General features: G+C 40.5%; 1 protein-coding gene across 1 annotated transcript in view; it reads left to right on the top strand.

Annotated features, from left to right (window-relative positions):
• The window catches only part of SETD3 (SET domain containing 3, actin N3(tau)-histidine methyltransferase), a 60,233-nt gene that overhangs the window by 33,766 nt on the left and 8,992 nt on the right, over positions 1-17,475 (top strand). Inside the window, exons 7-8 of the mRNA XM_079308197.1 lie at positions 11,608-11,666; positions 13,502-13,616. Of these exons, the coding sequence (XP_079164323.1) occupies positions 11,608-11,666; positions 13,502-13,616 (174 nt within the window). The remainder of the gene's footprint in view (positions 1-11,607; positions 11,667-13,501; positions 13,617-17,475) is intronic.

Raw genomic sequence — 17,475 nt, 5'->3', positions numbered from 1 at the left:
AGTCCTGCAGAGATGGACTTTGGGAGTGCTGGTGGATGAGTCAGCAATTTGTGCTTGCAGCTCAGTAAGTCAGTTTTACCCTGGGCTGCATCAAAAGCAGAGTGGCCAGCGGGTTGAGAGAGGGGATTCAATTCTTCTGCTTTGGTGAGACCCTACCTGAAGTACTGCAGCCAACTCTGGGGTTCCCAGCATAAGAAGGACATGGAGAGTTTCCAGAGGATGGCCACAGAAATAATCAAGAGGGCTGAAGCACCTCTCCTGTGAGAAAATGTTAAAAGGACTGGCTTGTTTATCCTGGAGAAGAGGAGCCTCCAGGGAGGCCTTAAAGCAGCCTTTCCATAGTTAAAAGGGTGTGAGGAAGATGGGAACCAACTTTTTAGCAGGGCCTGTTGCAAGAGGACCGGGGTAATGGTTTTAAACTAAGAGAGGGTTGATTTAGACTGGATCTAAGGAAGGCATTTTTTACAATAAGAGTGCTGAAACACTGGCAGGGTTGTGAGAGAGGTGGTGGATGCCCTGTTCCTGGAGACATTCCAGGTGAGTGGGGCTCTGAGCAACCAAGATCTAGTTGAAGATGTTCTTGTTCATCACAGTGGGGAGTTGGACTAGGTGACCCTTAAAGGTCTCTTCCAATGCAAACTCGATGACTTACAATGATCTTTGAGTGATCATGATGACTGGGAGACATTCCTGAGGACTGGAAAAGGCAAGTGTCACTCCTATCCTCAGGATAGAGAGATGACCCGGGAATCACAAACCTGTCAGCCTCACTTCAGTTCCTGGTAATGTGCCATCCAGTGGGACTTGGGCAGGCTGGAGAAATGGGCTGCCAATTGATGCTTAGCAAGAAGTCCTGAGTCCTGCACTTGGAGTGAAATAATCCCATTATTACATTGAGGGACAAGCTGAGCATGAGCCACCAATGTGTCCTTTCAGGAGACCAAGGCTAATGGTATCCTGGCTGCATTAGGATTGTTGGCAGCATGTTGAGAGAGGTGAGCCTTCTCCTCTACTCAGACACAACCACTGCATCCAGTGTTGGGCTCCCCAGTACAAGAGGGATCAGTTTAATTTTAAAATTATAACTGAATGGAGAAAGCAAACTCGCCTCTTTAAGTTAACATTCTAGTAAGTAAACTTATTTTCTTTGACTCAGTTTTATGTTTCTTTGCAAAGTTGATGAGCAAATACTTTGCTCGTGCTTTATTTTCCTTCTGTCAAGCTACTCTTACTCAAGAAGGCAGAAGTTGCCCCATGAGTCACACTCCTTTTAATATTTTTAAAAATAGAATCTCTTTTTTAGAAGCTGTTAATAATTTTTCAGTATTATCTGTATTGCTTTCAGCATTTCACAGGAGCACTGTCAAACAGTTTTCTGACTAGGTTGTATTGACATCTGGATACTGTTTGTGAAAGTATTGTTTTAGTCCCATTGTGAATATAAGCTTTGCAGTAATCTATCCAAAGATGTTTTGATCTGTTTGTGTGCAGTACTGGACAGAGAACTTAATTTCCTGGAGGCTATAATCCCTTTTGATCAGATACTAAATTTCATATATTATTAATAAAAAATTTGACTAATTGATTTGGCGTGAATGAAATTCTAAAATCCAGTCATTAGCTGTTGGGGACTGGAATATCATCTTCATTAAGATATTTAACAGATCAAGTTCTAGATTTCAAAATAATGCTAAAGCATCTTTAAAATCTGGTATCGTGTCTGACTTTTCAATATTGGATATATTAGGTGAGATTTCACATCTCTAGCATAATTTTTATACCAATTTTTGAAGTTGTGGTGATGCATTCAATATGACTTGTGCTGCTCTTATATTATTTTTCTGTGTTGTTTTTAATCTATCCTATTCCAATCAGCATATGATTTTCCAGGTCAGCATGAAGTAGAACATCTGGTGTCTCTCTATACTTGGCTTGAAGACACCACAATTTAACTTTTGTGTGCTAAATGGTGTTTGAGTTGAATGCAGACAAGTATACTCTTTTAAAAAACTCTATTGAACTAATCAGAAGGAATTTATTATTTTCAAGTTGATGCAATAGAGAATATTTTAATGCTACTGAAGAGTTCAACCAATATGCAGTCAAAGCAAATGTATTTGAAACAATTTCATTTTGTTTCAGTACCAGGTAGGTCTTTAGGATTCTCAGTTTTCCTCCTTGCTTGATTTATACTCATTGGCATACCAGTCAAATAGCTTTTTTTTTAGAAATTATGTCAGCAACACTGTGAAAAATGGGTGGAAGAAAGATGGCACAGTTGTAAACCCTGTAAAATCTTTTCCTTTTGTTTACTTCTCTACTATGCATGTCACCTTAAGGAGAAATTTAAAATTACATCGAGTGGGCAGTTGCAAAGGTAAAAATAGTGTTGCTATCTAATTCGCTTTGTCTGAATTTCAATGCCCAAATTGTTCTTCTTGATCAATAATAAATAAATAGGCAGTTAATAATGAAATATATTTATGCTTTTCTGTGTTTTTCTTCTCTGTGAAGGCCAAAATATTGTATTAATCTGTTTTGCTGGCAGCAGATTGAAGATTGAAGATTGACAGTATGCTTGCACTCTACCACTTAGTGTATCTTCTGTAAGGTGGTTTAGACATTCCTAACATGTGCCAAATTCCTGATTTTTGTGTCACTTCTGGTCTATCCCACCCTTGGCTATGATGACAGTGACAGCAGATCCTGGGGCTTCCTTGGGCCGTTCCTGTGGCTGCCCCTCTCCACGGCAGAAGCAGCTCCAGGCTTTGCTGGGCTGTGTCTGTCCGAGTCAGGCAGATGAAGAGCTCGAGTCCTTGCGTGGGTGGGAGGTTCTGCTGCCTTCTTCCCCCGTTCCTTCCTTGCCTTCCACAGGAACACGGCGACAGCTCTGGGCTTGGAGCCAGCCGGACACAGGAGGAGGTGTGTGCCTGTTCAGGCAGCGTTTGCTCCTCAAACAGCTGTTCCCTATCTCCTCCAAGGAAAAGGTGGCAGGCCATATGGAGGCATCCTGTGGTCCAGATTCAGGCAATGGGCACCAGTTGGACCATCCTGGCCTAGATGGAAATGCAGGCACATCCTGCTTGGTGTCCGTTGTTTCTTACAGTCAAAATAATTCAAAGTTAGAGGACAGACAGGATAAAACATATCTTTCATTTTGGATATAGATGTTATATTTCATCATACAGACATTGTTAAGATCTCCTAATCAGCAGGTTTTAATTTATTTTATATTCTGAATGGATTCTGCTGTAGTGGCCTGAATGCCTGCTTTCCTCTAGAGAAGCAGAGACGTACTTCAAAGCGTACGTGGCAGCGCTCAACAAAATTTGTTTCTGCATAGTTTAAACCACATTTGGGAGGAATAACACATTCTCTTGTTAGTAGTATGGGCTTTTAAGGCATTTTTTTGAAGATGGGGTTGTCAGCTCTCCTGGTTGAGAATGCAGATAAGCATCTCTTTTTACAGCCAATAGAGTGGAGACAGTTTTTTGTTTGCTTTTCTGTTAGTAGCCTTTTTTTTAACTGAGTTGCACTTTGTGGGACATTTGAGGCTATCCCCAGGGATGTTGTCTGTGTCTTTTGTGGAAGTGAGTGCCTCAGCAGACATCAGGAGATCATGATGCACTTACAAGTATACTTTCTCATATAAAGTTTGTACTTATTGTGCAGATTTAATATTTTTCCTGATATAACAGCAGTTACAAATGTTCCATAAATTTAAAATATTATAACAAGCTGATGTTTCTTAGAGCGGAATACTCAAAGGATGTATTCTTTAAGCACTGCAAAATTATACAGAGTACTTATCTTTGTTAAAATTAGTAATTTAACTAAATTACAAAGTGGATTATCCTCTTCAGTCAGACCCAATGCTAATACTCTACACAGTAGGACATTGATATGTTGCTAAGTAAACCAAAGTTTATTTTCTTGTGCTGTTATTTGGATGCTGGTTGAAGAGGGAATGATACGTTTTTAGTTTTGGATGTGTGTGCCATTGTAGCCCCAATACTTCTAGTTCCAGAATATAGTGTGGCCTGTGGATTATGATTGATTATGAGGTGATCATGATCCAAGCTTCCTCCTACGTGGCTCCTGGTAGGATTTAGGGAAACTTGAGCTGTTGATTCACAGGTAACAAAACTTTGGCCATACTGCATAATGTTAATGCTTACTTAACTTAAGAGTTAGCAAACTCTTTGGTTGAGGAGTGGTTGTGAATTGGAAATACCATTTATGTCCTTTCACTTCAAGGTTTCCATTACAGCTTTTTATTTGTGTCTTGTAATTCACCTAATAGTGGAGCTCACTAAAGTAGAGTTGTGGGATGAATTTTTGCATGAATATAGCACCTGTGTGTTGTACTAAACAGAATCATAAAGTATCCAGAATGGGAAGGGACCCACAAGGATTATCAAAGTCCAGCTCCTGAAATTAACAAGGTAAAATGTTTCCTGAAATGAAAAACGCTCAAGGTAAACTTTGTAGCTCAGGAAGAGCCTGTAGAGTAAATTATGTGTCATGGTATGCAAACACAGACCCTTGCAAGGAGACTGGATTTTGTAGCTTGCTGTATATGTGTGAATGAAACACTGCAGAATGAACCTATAAATCTAAGGCTCAGCATGAACAGTAAACTCATATTTTGCAAAGAGATTTATTTACCACAGGAGATAATGGAGTTATTGTGTCCTTTTATATGAACTGCTTTGGGAGGGACTCAGGAGGCTGTCTCATTGCAAAATATATCTAATCTCAGCCCAGCTTCTCCTCCTTCAGCCCCATTAGGGGCTGCACTCACCTCTATGTGATTTTGTGAAAGAACAAAAAAAGGGGACAAAAAAAGGTATAGAAAACTTGGTCACTTATTTAAATGCTGCACCTGAGCATCTTCTGTTTTGGGAAAGATAAGTGTTTTAGGATTGTGTATGTATACATACATACAGAATAAGTAGTATTCTGAAATGGAGTAGTCAAGAAGTGGATGTTAAGGCTGTCTTGCCTCTGTGTAAAAAAAGGTGGCACAGGATTTGAGGTGGGATATGTGGTTGCAGCCAGTTCAGGGTTGTTTCTGTGTACTCTGTCTACCAAACAGTAACGTCCACGTTGCATGTCAAGTGGGTTGTCAGTCCTTCAGACCCTTGACTTAATAGTTAATCTTTTGAGTTGTCTGTTGTGCCACTGCTGTCTCATTAACAAAGAACAATTTTTGCAGGTAGAAGGTACAGAAAAAGGGACTGTGCAGTTAAATTCCATTGCACCAGAAGGAGTCATTCCACTTTGCTTCCGCTGCATGAATCCCCTAATAGTCTGGAACAGTGCTTTCTTGTGTATATTGACAGAAAGTAAATAAAAATTGCTGACATAAAGAATTAAGCAAGAATGTTATTTAGATTTAATAAGTTTCAATCCTATGGCACTTTTTTTTAATATTAAGATTCATTCTGTTAGGTTTTCCAGAGTAGAATTATCTTTTTATCTGATAGGAAAGTCATGTAAATGCTCAAGTTTGTGAATGTTATTCCTAGCACTTCATGAATTGGTCTGTTTGAAAATTCCAGAGCATGCCTCTGTAGTCATAAACTGTTGTTACAAAGTAAAATAATCTTTGGCTTTGTCTCCTGTCCTGTACAGTGAACTGGCTTCCCTCATTAAATTAAGCAGCATATGTCCAATGGAAAAAGTGAATTCTTGGTTCCCTGTAGATCACTAGGATCCTCCATTCTGAATTCTTTATTTTACTTAGCTTTAGGGCAGTTAAAGCCTCAGCAGCTCCACAGAGAGGAGTTTCTCTTCAAGGCTGCTGCTTCAAAGGATTTCCAGAGCTGGGAAAGGGACAGTAACCAGCAAATGCTGACAGATCTTCCTGCTTCTGGCCCTGAATGTATGTGTGTTTGTGTTTTTGTACACCTACACATTGGCCTGAAACCATCAAGTAGCATCCACTAAGGCTCATAACGAAATCTCCCCATGTTAATGAGTACAGTGGAAAGAGGGAAGAATCTGCAGAGAAGAGGAAAAAATTGTTTGGTCAAAAGCAAGTAACCCTTGGGGTTTGTGTTCAAAGGAATGAAAGTTAACAAGGTGGAAGCTTAAAGTGGTTTTGGCTTTAACTGTTTCAAGCACCCTTAGTGTTTTGGGGGCTGTGAAGGGAGTGCAGTGGTGGCCTCACTGTACTGTTAACACTGGCTACAATCATTTCCTGGGGTAGAAGTGGAGCTGTCTCTACTTGAATGGGGATACGAGAAGTTTCTGAAATTATTGAAGTCTGATTAGTATCAATTAGTATCAATGCAATGATTGCCCACAACTTTGCCTTGGACTTGTGAATACTTGAAATATTTGTCACAGGAGTCCAACCATCTCTGTCTACAAACTCTGGAAACCAAAAAAACAAATATTTTTTTTAAAAAACTTTTTTTGGCTATGTTATATTGTGGAGTAGTGGATGGGTCTGATGATCAGTTTATCTTAGCTTAGAGGTGGTGTGTTTTTAAAGAGAACCTTTAGTCGTATCTAGGGATTAAAATAATTTTTTCTTACTTGGATTATACAAGCATTAATAGCACAAAGGAGTACACTGGGCAATAGGACTTCACATAAAAATACATCAGCTCTTTTCAAGGCATCTAGTAGTGTAGATGTGAACACAAATTTAACACTAAGTAAACTTTAATTTTTTCCTTCTACTCAGCCATTGTATTGTGTGGTACAGTAATTGAACTTGTTCTTTGCATTACTTGGTAAACAAGCAAATGTTAAGCCAATTTTAATGGAAATTCCCCATTAAGATTAGGAACTCTGATAAATGAGCTCTAGCATTTTGTGGTGGAATAGGGAAAAGGGTTACTGTCTTCAGAGGTCTGGCCACTCTGACTGGAAGTGAATGTCCCTAGGCTGGAAAGCAGAGTGAAGGTTGTGATGGCTTCTTAGCTGGGCACCCACCTATTCCGCACTGCAGCCTTCATGCCATTCAAATGAAACAAGCCCTCAAAGTGGGAGTCCTTTAGATTTACTTTCTGGAACTTGAGAATCATTACCTTGTGATGTCCATCTAAAAGTGTGATGGAGAAATTATTAACTCAGAGCCCCAGTGGCACATCAGGAGTGTTGCTTGTTTGTGAGGCATTAAACATGAGATGTAAACCCCTGGATATTACTACTTCACAAAAAGAGAAAAATGTTTGGAAGTGTCCTCTTTTTTTCTTTTTTTTTTTTTTTTTTTTTTTTTTTTTTTTTCTTTCCCCCCCCCCCCCTTCCTCTGATTGCCATACTGAGTAACTGGCTTCTAGTCTGATAGTGTTTTAGGTGACTAGAATAACAGTCTGTCTCTTTCCACAGTGGCTGCAGACAATCTGGCAGCAATCACTGTTACTTTTTAATATTTCTGGTTATTTTGAGATATCCTCCAAATGTCTCAAAGAAGGCTTGGAACACTGAAGGGGAAAAAGCATTTTTTTAATTCATTTTTTTTTAGGAATAGCAGCATCAGGAGGAAAATGAAATTCATCATGCCACTATTTGTTTTTGCAGTGGTCATCACCCTGATTGCCAGCTCTGACAATATTTTCACAGAAAGGGTAACGAAATAAATGGTATTTGTTCTTTATAATAACTCTTTCAGTAGAATGTCAGGACCTGCATCTAAATGAATATATTCACATTTTCATGTTCCCATTTTTTATTTAAAGCTTCCCCTCCCAACTTTCTGAAACTACTTCATACAGACTTGGTAAGTTAAAATTAGGGTTCATGTAGTGGATAATGTCACATTTGAAAGCTAATCTGTAGAGACCTAGCTGCATGAACCTGTAAAAGCTAGATCTGATTTTTTTTTTATACGTATTAAGTAAGTTTGTTTAGTTTAAATATGTCTGTATCTTTTTTTGAGCAGTCTGAGCAATTTGCATGCTATGCAGCAGTCATCTTCTATACTTTATTAAATATCTGTCAATTATAAATATCAAGGTTTTACATTAATGTCAAGATAGTACATCAAAAATTCATGGAATATGTGACTTTTTTCAAGGGTATTTAATACTTAATGCATTTGTGTCATTTTTCTTTCTAGATATATTGACAGGTTTTATTAAGTGTTTGTTAGGGAGATTTCATTTTTACCAAGGGACTATAAAGAGAAGCTGCATACTAAATCAAATTCTTAATCAGAATATTGTTCTTTTTTGTGTGTCTTCAGATTCTTGTAATCTATAGGGCTCTTAAGTTACATAGTAAAATAGACCATATCAGAAATCTTACATGATCAAAAATGCTGATGTATCTTAACTTTAAAAGAGCTACTAGGCTATTGTGCCACAGAACGTTATAAATATGGTAATTACATATACAGGGATTTTATTCTGCCCTGTGTCTTTTAAGACCATATATTTTGTCCTTTATTGTAATTTACTAGTGGTTTTATGTGAATTACATCTGGATGATGTCCACGTAGGGACACTCCTGAAGTTTCACAGATTTACAAACAGAGTGTGACAGAGCATTTGGTGGCTTTGCCAAATCCAGGATCTTTGCCCCGTGGGTTGGGTGTTCAGCTTGGCTGTTACAGGGGGCTACCTGTAAAATGAACAGCTGATCTCGCTGTAATCCACCCATCTCAGCCGTTTCCTACAGAGAGGACGATGACAGCAGATACAGATCTTGCATCCTATGGTTATTTGCTCCAAGTGCGGGTTGAGGCTGCAGGCTGGTGCTCCCGGGATGGGATGTGTGCTGGAACTGAACACCGGGGCTGTAGCATCGTCTTTTGGCTCTTGAGCCCTGCGGTGTCTGCGATGCCTTTGCACTTCCAGTGCATTATGACCGGAGTCATTCTTACCCCTGGAAAAGCAGCATGTTCGGCTAAATGCTGCTGTTTCAGGGGCAGGAGGAAAGCAGGAGAGAACAGAGGGGACAGACAGGGATGTTTGCGTTCCCGGGATCTTTCTCCTGGGCTGAACAGTCGGACCTCACTCGGCGCAGTTCGCGCTGTGTGGTGCGGGGTTTGGGGTGCTGGAGGTGCCCCGGGGGGGTTTTGGTGCCCTGGCCCCCCGGGGATGGTTTTGGTGCCCTGGCCCCCGGGGGATGGTTTTGGCGCCCTGGCCCCCCGGGGGTTTTGGCGCCCTGGCCCCCCGGGGATGGTTTTGGCGCCCTGGCCCCCCGGGATGGTTTTGGTGCCCTGGCCCCCCGGGGATGGTTTTGGTGCCCTGGCCCCCCGGGGATGGTTTTGGTGCCCTGGCCCCAGGGGGGTTTTGGTGCCCTGGCCCCCGGGGATGGTTTTGGTGCCCTGGCCCCAGGGGGGTTTTGGTGCCCTGGCCCCCGGGGATGGTTTTGGCGCCCTGGCCCCCCGGGGATGGTTTTGGCGCCCTGGCCCCCCGGGGATGGTTTTGGTGCCCTGGCCCCCCGGGGATGGTTTTGGTGCCCTGGCCCCCCGGGGATGGTTTTGGTGCCCTGGCCCCAGGGGGGTTTTGGTGCCCTGGCCCCCGGGGATGGTTTTGGTGCCCTGGCCCCAGGGGGGTTTTGGTGCCCTGGCCCCCGGGGATGGTTTTGGCGCCCTGGCCCCCCGGGGATGGTTTTGGCGCCCTGGCCCCCCGGGGATGGTTTTGGCGCCCTGGCCCCCCGGGGATGGTTTTGGCGCCCTGGCCCCCCGGGGATGGTTTTGGCGCCCTGGCCCCCGGGGATGGTTTTGGTGCCCTGGCCCCTCCGGCCGGCAGCAGCAGCGCAGCGGGGCGGGCAGTGCGCGGCGCCGCCGGCAGGGGGCACTGCCGGCCCGCGCGGCCAGCGGCGTGAGGGCCCGGCCCGAGAGCGGGGCCGAGCGGCGGGCCGGGCATGGGCCGCGGGGAGCGGCACCCACCGGCCTCCAGGGCATAAATTACAGCAAATGCCGCCTGTAAGCTTGAGGCGCACGGTGACACCCGACTCCTCACACCGATGGCCCCGGGGAAACGCGGTCGTGCCGTAGAGGAAACCGAGGGGCTGATGCTCGCAGTGTTTATCCAGCTGCTGACAAATACATTAATAGCACTAGCAATAAGGGTTGAAATTAGATTGTCATAAATTAAAACTATGGGGAGGTTTTTTTTGGTTGTAATAATAAATTCCAGCTGAAGGCTGAGTTTTGCGTTCGTTTCTGGGCTCGGGTCTGGAGTGGGTGCCTCCTGACACGCCTTGGTTTGGGTCTCGGTCCTGCGTTTGTGCAGAATAGTTTTGCGAAAATAAACGTCTATACAATGTGTTGCCACAATTAAATTCGAAGAGATTTGTTATACAATGACCGTGCCATCGATGCGAGTGAAAATCATACGGAGTGCTGTAAAAAGAAAAAGAATAATAATAAAAAGTGAGAGGAGGGACAGGATCGGCTGGAATTGTGAACTTCAGTCGTGCTCCGCAGAAAGCCCATCGGAAGGGTTAACCGGAGGGGCTGAGGGAGAGCAGCCACCTGGGACCTCACACCCAATTGGCAGTCTTTTGTAATATATAATTTGCCTAAAATTGCGCGCTGAGCACAAGCTTTTGTTTTCTAATTGATTTACGGTTTGAGCCACTTTTACCTCATCCCCTACTGTCCTGCACACAGTGCCAGCAAGTACATTACAGTGAGAAATGATAAATTACCACGCACTTGTGATGCTAATGCATCAAGAGTAAAAAACTGCGTACTACATGGAGCTTCATACATTAAAAGCGTAGCAAAGATAGAGCTATGCAAAAAATCATTTGTATCTTCTGAAATAACCGTTTGATCATTTGCTTCAATTCGTCTCAGAGACCTAATTGAACCTGAAGATTAAAATTTATGCTACTATGGCTTTCCATTTGTGAATTGCAACAAAGTTCTAAAAAAACCTTATGAATGCAGGCTTAAAGCTACCTGTATTTTCAAGACTGTAAATAAGTTAATTAGTCAGAAAAATAACGGGTATCAGAGCTTCTTAAAGCTTTTAGAAATTAAATGTTTGTTTAATGAGAACTGCAGTATGCATTCATAAACGACACGGCTCCACTTTTAGATAGGAGCGTGCATAGATGGGTTAATGTAGATACTGCCTAATCAGTGTTTGTCACCAAAGCTTTTTAAATATTTTAATCTGCTTTTGCTTCAGAGGTGTAGTGCAACTTTTACTGAATAACACTCTTACAGGTATCAAGGAAGAATTGAAGATCTTGTATAATATTTCTTGCATTTGTGAAATACTTCACTGATAGCACGGAGGAGAGGAAAATGTGGAAGCTGATGAAAGCGAATGTAAACTTATTGTTTGATTTCTTTCCCCCACTGTGCATCGAGGGCTGGATTGTGTTTTACCTTCACATACTCAGTCCACCTTAAATTTTTTTTCGTTTTTGTACGATGTCTGTGGGTTCCAGCCTTGAAATATGAAGAAACAGATTTATGGCGGCTGCTGGGCACAACAAATTAAGTTGACAGTGATGTATGAGAGCATAATAGCATGATGATCCCTCTGTAGCGCGGCTGGACGCCTCCTGCTTCATTTGGCTCTTGTTAGGATCTGTTAGGCAGCTAAATAATGAAATTCTGCTGACTGATTTCTGATTTCTCTTTCCTTCCTCTTTTCACCTTTTTATGCAACTTACATTTTGCAGACCCATCCTAATGCCAGCAAACTGCCCTTAAAGGATTCTTTCACTTATGACGACTACAGGTTGGTCTGTCTTTTAATTTTTTTTTTTTCTTTGTTTCTTTTCTGATTTTGCTGTGGTAAACTATGGGGCCCTGGAATTCTTCATTGATGGGAAAGCCCTATTGTTACTGAAATGTTAATGGTAGGATTTAATACTAATACACTTTCTTAATGAAGAAGAAAGTGAAATAAATATGTAAATTTTAATTGTTACAAAGGAACAGTCATTCATTATAAGCAGTTAGTTTAGCCAACTGGCACACATAGTCAGATTACTAAGGTAAATCCTTTTTCTTAAGAAAATAATTTAGTTGATGTGGCAGGAATTTTAGGGTTTGGTGAAATTTTTTTATTTCTTTTATTTTCAATGAAGGCTCTATCAGCACATACTGACAAAAGTTAATATCTAGAGCTGCTGCTGTTGAACAGGAGAGCTGGAGAACGGAAGTTGTAACACATGAAGCATGAGTGTCACTTGGAGGTGCTGTAAGGGGTGGCATAACTAAGATAAAAAGAATAATAATTAAGATAATGAGAGCTTTAATTCTGTTAAATGATTAAAATAGCATGAATAAAAGGCGTTCATGAGGGATTTTCTAGCCTAGTTGTACTTGTGGGTAAGGCTATGAAAGTGGGATTTCCAAAGCATGCTTCCTTCACTTAAAGGGTCACTGAGGAGCACACCAACTTAAAAGTGAAGTGGTATAAAATTTTACAAACAAATTGCAACAGTTAACAAGAAGCATATTGTTACTGTCTTTCAAGCAGTGTTTGTACATCAGAATTATCCACGATTTAACTTTAACTTTCTTTTTAAAAATTAGGTAGATTTCAGTTTGCCACTCTCTTTCTTAGCAGTCTAGTCCTTCTGATGAAATCCTTCAGGAAGTTTAGTATATTAACTGCATGTTTGTAGTGGAGGCAGTAGGAATTAAAATTATTTTGACCTTCTCCTGGTGATATGTTTTTTTCCCTTATAAAACCCCACAACACATACATGTATTAAGGCCAGAACATGGTGAAACTAAGATTCTTTTTTTCCACTCGTGTTTAATATTAATTTTTGTCAGGTATAAAATAAATAATGAAATTCTAAAAAATACTGAAATTCTAAACTTTTCAGAAGATTTTTATGTTTGAAAAGGTAGCTTGCATTTTGTTTATTTAACCTGACTTAGAGGGGGTTTGAATGATGTCCATATGCTAAAGAACTAAGTAATACTGTCTTTGTGGTGTTTACCTGTATATCTGTTTGGAATGTTGTGGCTTTTTTTTCTCTAAATTTTATTAAGCAGAAAATTTAGCAACTGACCTAAGCCAAAATCTTGCAAATTGAAGAGAAACACTTACAAAAGATTATGCATGTGTCAGATGGTTGCACTGGTTTCCAGTTCATGCTTTTTAGAGAGTGAGGGGGAAGATACATCCTGGCTCTTGCAAGCATTGCACGTAGATGGGAGTTCCTGCTGCCCAGCAGGAAAACCTGCAGGAGCAGTGACCCTGGGTTTGGGATGAGTGCTGTGAGGTATGTATGCAGTGAAGGACTGGGAAGCAGAAGCTGAGATGGGATCTTGGTTGAGGAATGCATCCAATGGAAGGTGTGAAGGTTCTCTTGCAAAGAGAAAAGGGATCACAGTCCTGGTTTGGTATTTGTTCTGTGTGCATGTCCTGGAAACCTGGGAGCTGCTGCTTCTCCTGCAAGTGATATTGCCTTCTACTGTTCCTATAGTCAGTGTGGCCTTCAAGGAAACTGAGTTTGGAAACTCCCAGTCTAAATGATTGCTTCAGGTGGGACCATGGCCAATTGTACTTTAATGCTTTGAACATTGACCATCTCATATTTTTAACTTTTGCAGATGGGCAGTTTCCTCTGTTATGACACGGCAGAACCAGATTCCAACAGAAGATGGTTCCAGAGTTACACTGGCTCTAATACCTTTATGGGACATGTGTAATCATACTAATGGACTGGTAAGGATTTCTTCAGTGTTGCTGAAAGACTTTAGGGCTTAAGTATTAAGCCTTTCAACTGCTGTACAACAGTTTAGTTAAGACATTCTGTTATGCTTCTTAACACAGGTATGTTGTCTTCCCAAGAGACCCTAAAAAACTAATATCTGAAAGAAAGGGTTGTCAAATTTCTTGTGATAGCTTTTCAGGGAGAGCTTTCTTCATCTAGAGAAAACTTTACAAGTGATTTGATACTTGTGTAAAGTTATGTCTTGTGTACATATAATGTACTTTTAATAGTTTTCATTTACATGAAACATTTTGTCCAGACAAGTCTGAATAGTCTCCTGACGTGGAGCTTTGTTTCTTGTGGGCTGAAAAAGATGCACAGTACTGGACAGATTTGTTCTGAGAAGGGAAAGCAGGCACTGATGGAGCTACCACTAGGGAAAGTGGTTAGAGATTTGCAACTAAGAAATACTGCCTGCTCTCCTAACCATGCCCAAAGAGCCTTGTTATAGAGGCAGCAACAACAAGAACAAAGCCTAGTTCAACAAAAACAGTACATCTGTTACTACATCAAAGAAACAAAATGCAAAAATACTACTTCAGGGCGTATTAAACATTTAAAAGGTGACATATGTATATAGAAAGTCAGACCTGCTGACATTTTGGCTTACGTGCACTAGTTCAGGGGATGATTCCTGATTTCATTAACAGACTAGTTAATGTTGAGGTGAGGAAATGGAAACCCAGAGAGGCTGGTTTATCAATGTTATTTAGTCATGGTCATGTACACTTCAAAAGTCATGCCCCCTGCTTGTGTTTCCAGTTGATATTATTTATTGTAAGCATTGGATATGACCACACTATTCAAGTGATCTGGTTCTTTTGTGGGAGGGAGGGTTGACCTGAGTGTTAGGACAGCAGTATGTGTTAGTGCTGTGGGTATAAAAAAAAAGTCTGTTTTAAATGAACAAATTGTAAAGCAAGTTGTTTTTCACTTGACATTTAGCTGATTTAGTGTTACTATGACTGTATCAATTACAGCAGGGTAGGCTAGGCTATGAAGTTGCAAGTGTTTGGGGTTCATTATTTATTTATTTTTCCTTATTGCAAGGTGATTACTTGTTGTTCTTTAACAGTGATTCTTGCCTTTGCCTATTTGTTATGCAATCTCACAGCTTTGATTTAGCAATAAAGTTCATATGAGAGTCTTGAGTATAAAGAAAATTGCTTAAAATTCAGAAATGTGTATTTTTGTAATATAAGTCATAGCTGCAAGCATCAGTGCTTCCTGTACCCTTTTCCTGCTGGGCATCTCTTTCAGATGCTTTTGCAGAGACTTGTCTGTATTCATTAGACAACTCTTAATGAATGCCTTCAAAGTTGGGATTAGAGTGAAGAGGAAGAGAATCAAGGTTCTGTGAGGGAAAATTTAAGTAGCATATATTAAAAGAGCAGCTATTTATGTTGTTTTACTTGTTCAAACTTCTATTTAAATTGATGGAGTAATTTTTATTTTTATTTTGCTGTTTAACAATGGGTTTGATATGGAGCCAGACTCTGGAGCCAAACCTCCTAATGCAGTAGTATATCAGGATTGGAAACATTTTTTTATGCTGAAGTATATCCTAAAGGGCAAAGGGGGCTGTGCTGAATTTAATATTTTGTATATATGTAAAGATTTCAGTGGTTTATTTCCTTTTTCTACAGAAAATAATTTAAATGTATATAAATTCAAGAAGTATAGAAAACTGTAATATTGGTAATGGGCTAAGAAAAGCTACTAAAGCCATTTATGTTGTGTGCTAATTGCCTTGTACTATTAGAAATGGGTGGGGGGTAACTGATAAGGTAACTGTAAGCTGCCAGTATCACAGTTTATATTATTGTAGAGTGAGGTGAGGGTGGGCTCTGCTCTAAACATAGCACAATCCCTTTAAAATATATGAAGGAAACTGTTATTCATTGCAGAAAAGTAAGAAACAAAAGATGACATTGAATGCCCCTCTGTCTAGTTTATTCCACATAGTGCTGAAATACCTCCCAAATCAATCAGCTACCATGTATATCCCTGTTCTTGCTTTATTCCACAGGGCCCCTTTCCATGAGCTAGATAATAAAATGCTTTTTGGATTTTAACTGGAGCTAGGTCCATCCAGCTTTTTCTTGCTTCTGACACTATTAATTAGATCAACCTGCCTCTAAGAACTATTTCAAAATGGTTGTCTTCATGCATTTCTCATTGTTATTCTTTAGTGGGATTGTATTTTGACAGTCAGAGGTTGATTACCAGTTCTGACAGAACTTTGAATAAGCTACATTCTGCTTGTTGGGCTGGGTCCATCCTTAATCACTGACCAAGAGACTATTGCATGCTTTATACACAACTTGAAATTCATGTATCAGTCTGCTTCAGAAATAAAACTGAAGGGATGCAATTTGTCAGCTATCATGTGGGAAGAGAAGTAAACACCCTGTTAATTCTCTTACGTGACTGCTATTAAAAGAAAGAGGAAATAGGAGTCTAGCACTCCATTATGCTTTATAGAAAAGTCTTTCAAAAGTGCTGCTGGGTTTTGTGTGCTGTTTTGGTTTTTTTATAAAAGCAAAAATAAAAATTTAAAAGAAGGATCAGTACTCCAGTGAGGCATGCTTAAACTGATAGAATCCTCCTCTTAAAATATTGGAATTTCCCCAGTCCATGAAAGCCTCCTGTTCCACCAGAATTTTAAGGGATTGGAGTGGACTTTTCACATTCAGAACTATTTCACTGAGTGTACACACTAAGAAAATTTCATGACAGGTCAATGATTTCTTTTTTTGGATGAAAGGTACAGTTTTTCAGAAGATGACTGTATTTGAACGAGGAATGCTGTCCTCTAGCATTTGCTAGAGAAACCTGCAATTCAGGGAAGGATAACTTTCTAAACCAAAGGTCTTCATTAAAATTGTGCAGTTCAAATAAGAGAATGCACAGGAATTTCTGTGTTCAAGTACTTCAGCCTGTGTTTCTCAGCAGGTTGTATTGCATGACTTTTACTGATCTCCACGTGCCATAAACCTGTTAAATAGAGCTGCAGTGAGGCATCTGCACAGGGAGGTTTCTGCAAGTGTCTGCAGGACCAGGCTGCCTGTGCTTGGGGCTGACATTTTGGATTTGCTCCATTTGAAAGTGCTGTTTCGGCTGACAAATGCACATTTAATGATGGAAGCAGTGCAAAAACATTAATGTGTAAGCCATCAACCTAGCTTTTGAAATAATCTGAGGAGTTCTGTCTTTGGACAAGCTGCATCCAAGATGGGAATTAGGGTATACCACAACTCATGTCAGTCAGCTTCAAAAAAGTATGTTTTCATTTTCAAAGGCTGAGAGAGAATCTTTGGCTTCTAGGTTTTTCCCCAGGCTCAGAGCATGTTTTTCCATAAGTTACTTCTGTCAGTACGGAACTCAGACTATCTACCATAAAAGTTGCTTTCTGATTTTCAGCAGCTTATGTTCCATCCTGTGGCTGCATCTCTGGTCATACTATTCAAGAGCATGCTGTTGTCACTTTATAAAAATATTATATTTTTAGGGTAGCTTTACGTGTTAGTTGACCCCTTTACAGTTTTGTAATTGTTTTTGGGGAAGTACAGGTTTGTCAAGAGAGTTTATACTCTTCCATTGCCACCTCCCATCACAAAAATCCTTTTAACATTTTAAGAGTATTACTTAACTTTTAGATAAAGGGATTATTTTCAAGTAAATTATAATTCTCTGAAGATTGTATCCCCTAAAGATCCACAGTTATCTAATCCTTTTTTCATTGAGAGATCAAAAATGTGTTGGCAGTTGAAGGATAAAGCACAGCATATAGAGCTGTCAGTGCCTTGC

This window comes from Erithacus rubecula (genome assembly GCF_903797595.1).
Source record: "Erithacus rubecula genome assembly, chromosome: 6".
In the NCBI taxonomy this organism is placed as follows: Eukaryota; Metazoa; Chordata; class Aves; order Passeriformes; family Muscicapidae; genus Erithacus; species Erithacus rubecula.
This window is presented reverse-complemented; position numbering and strand designations above follow the sequence as displayed.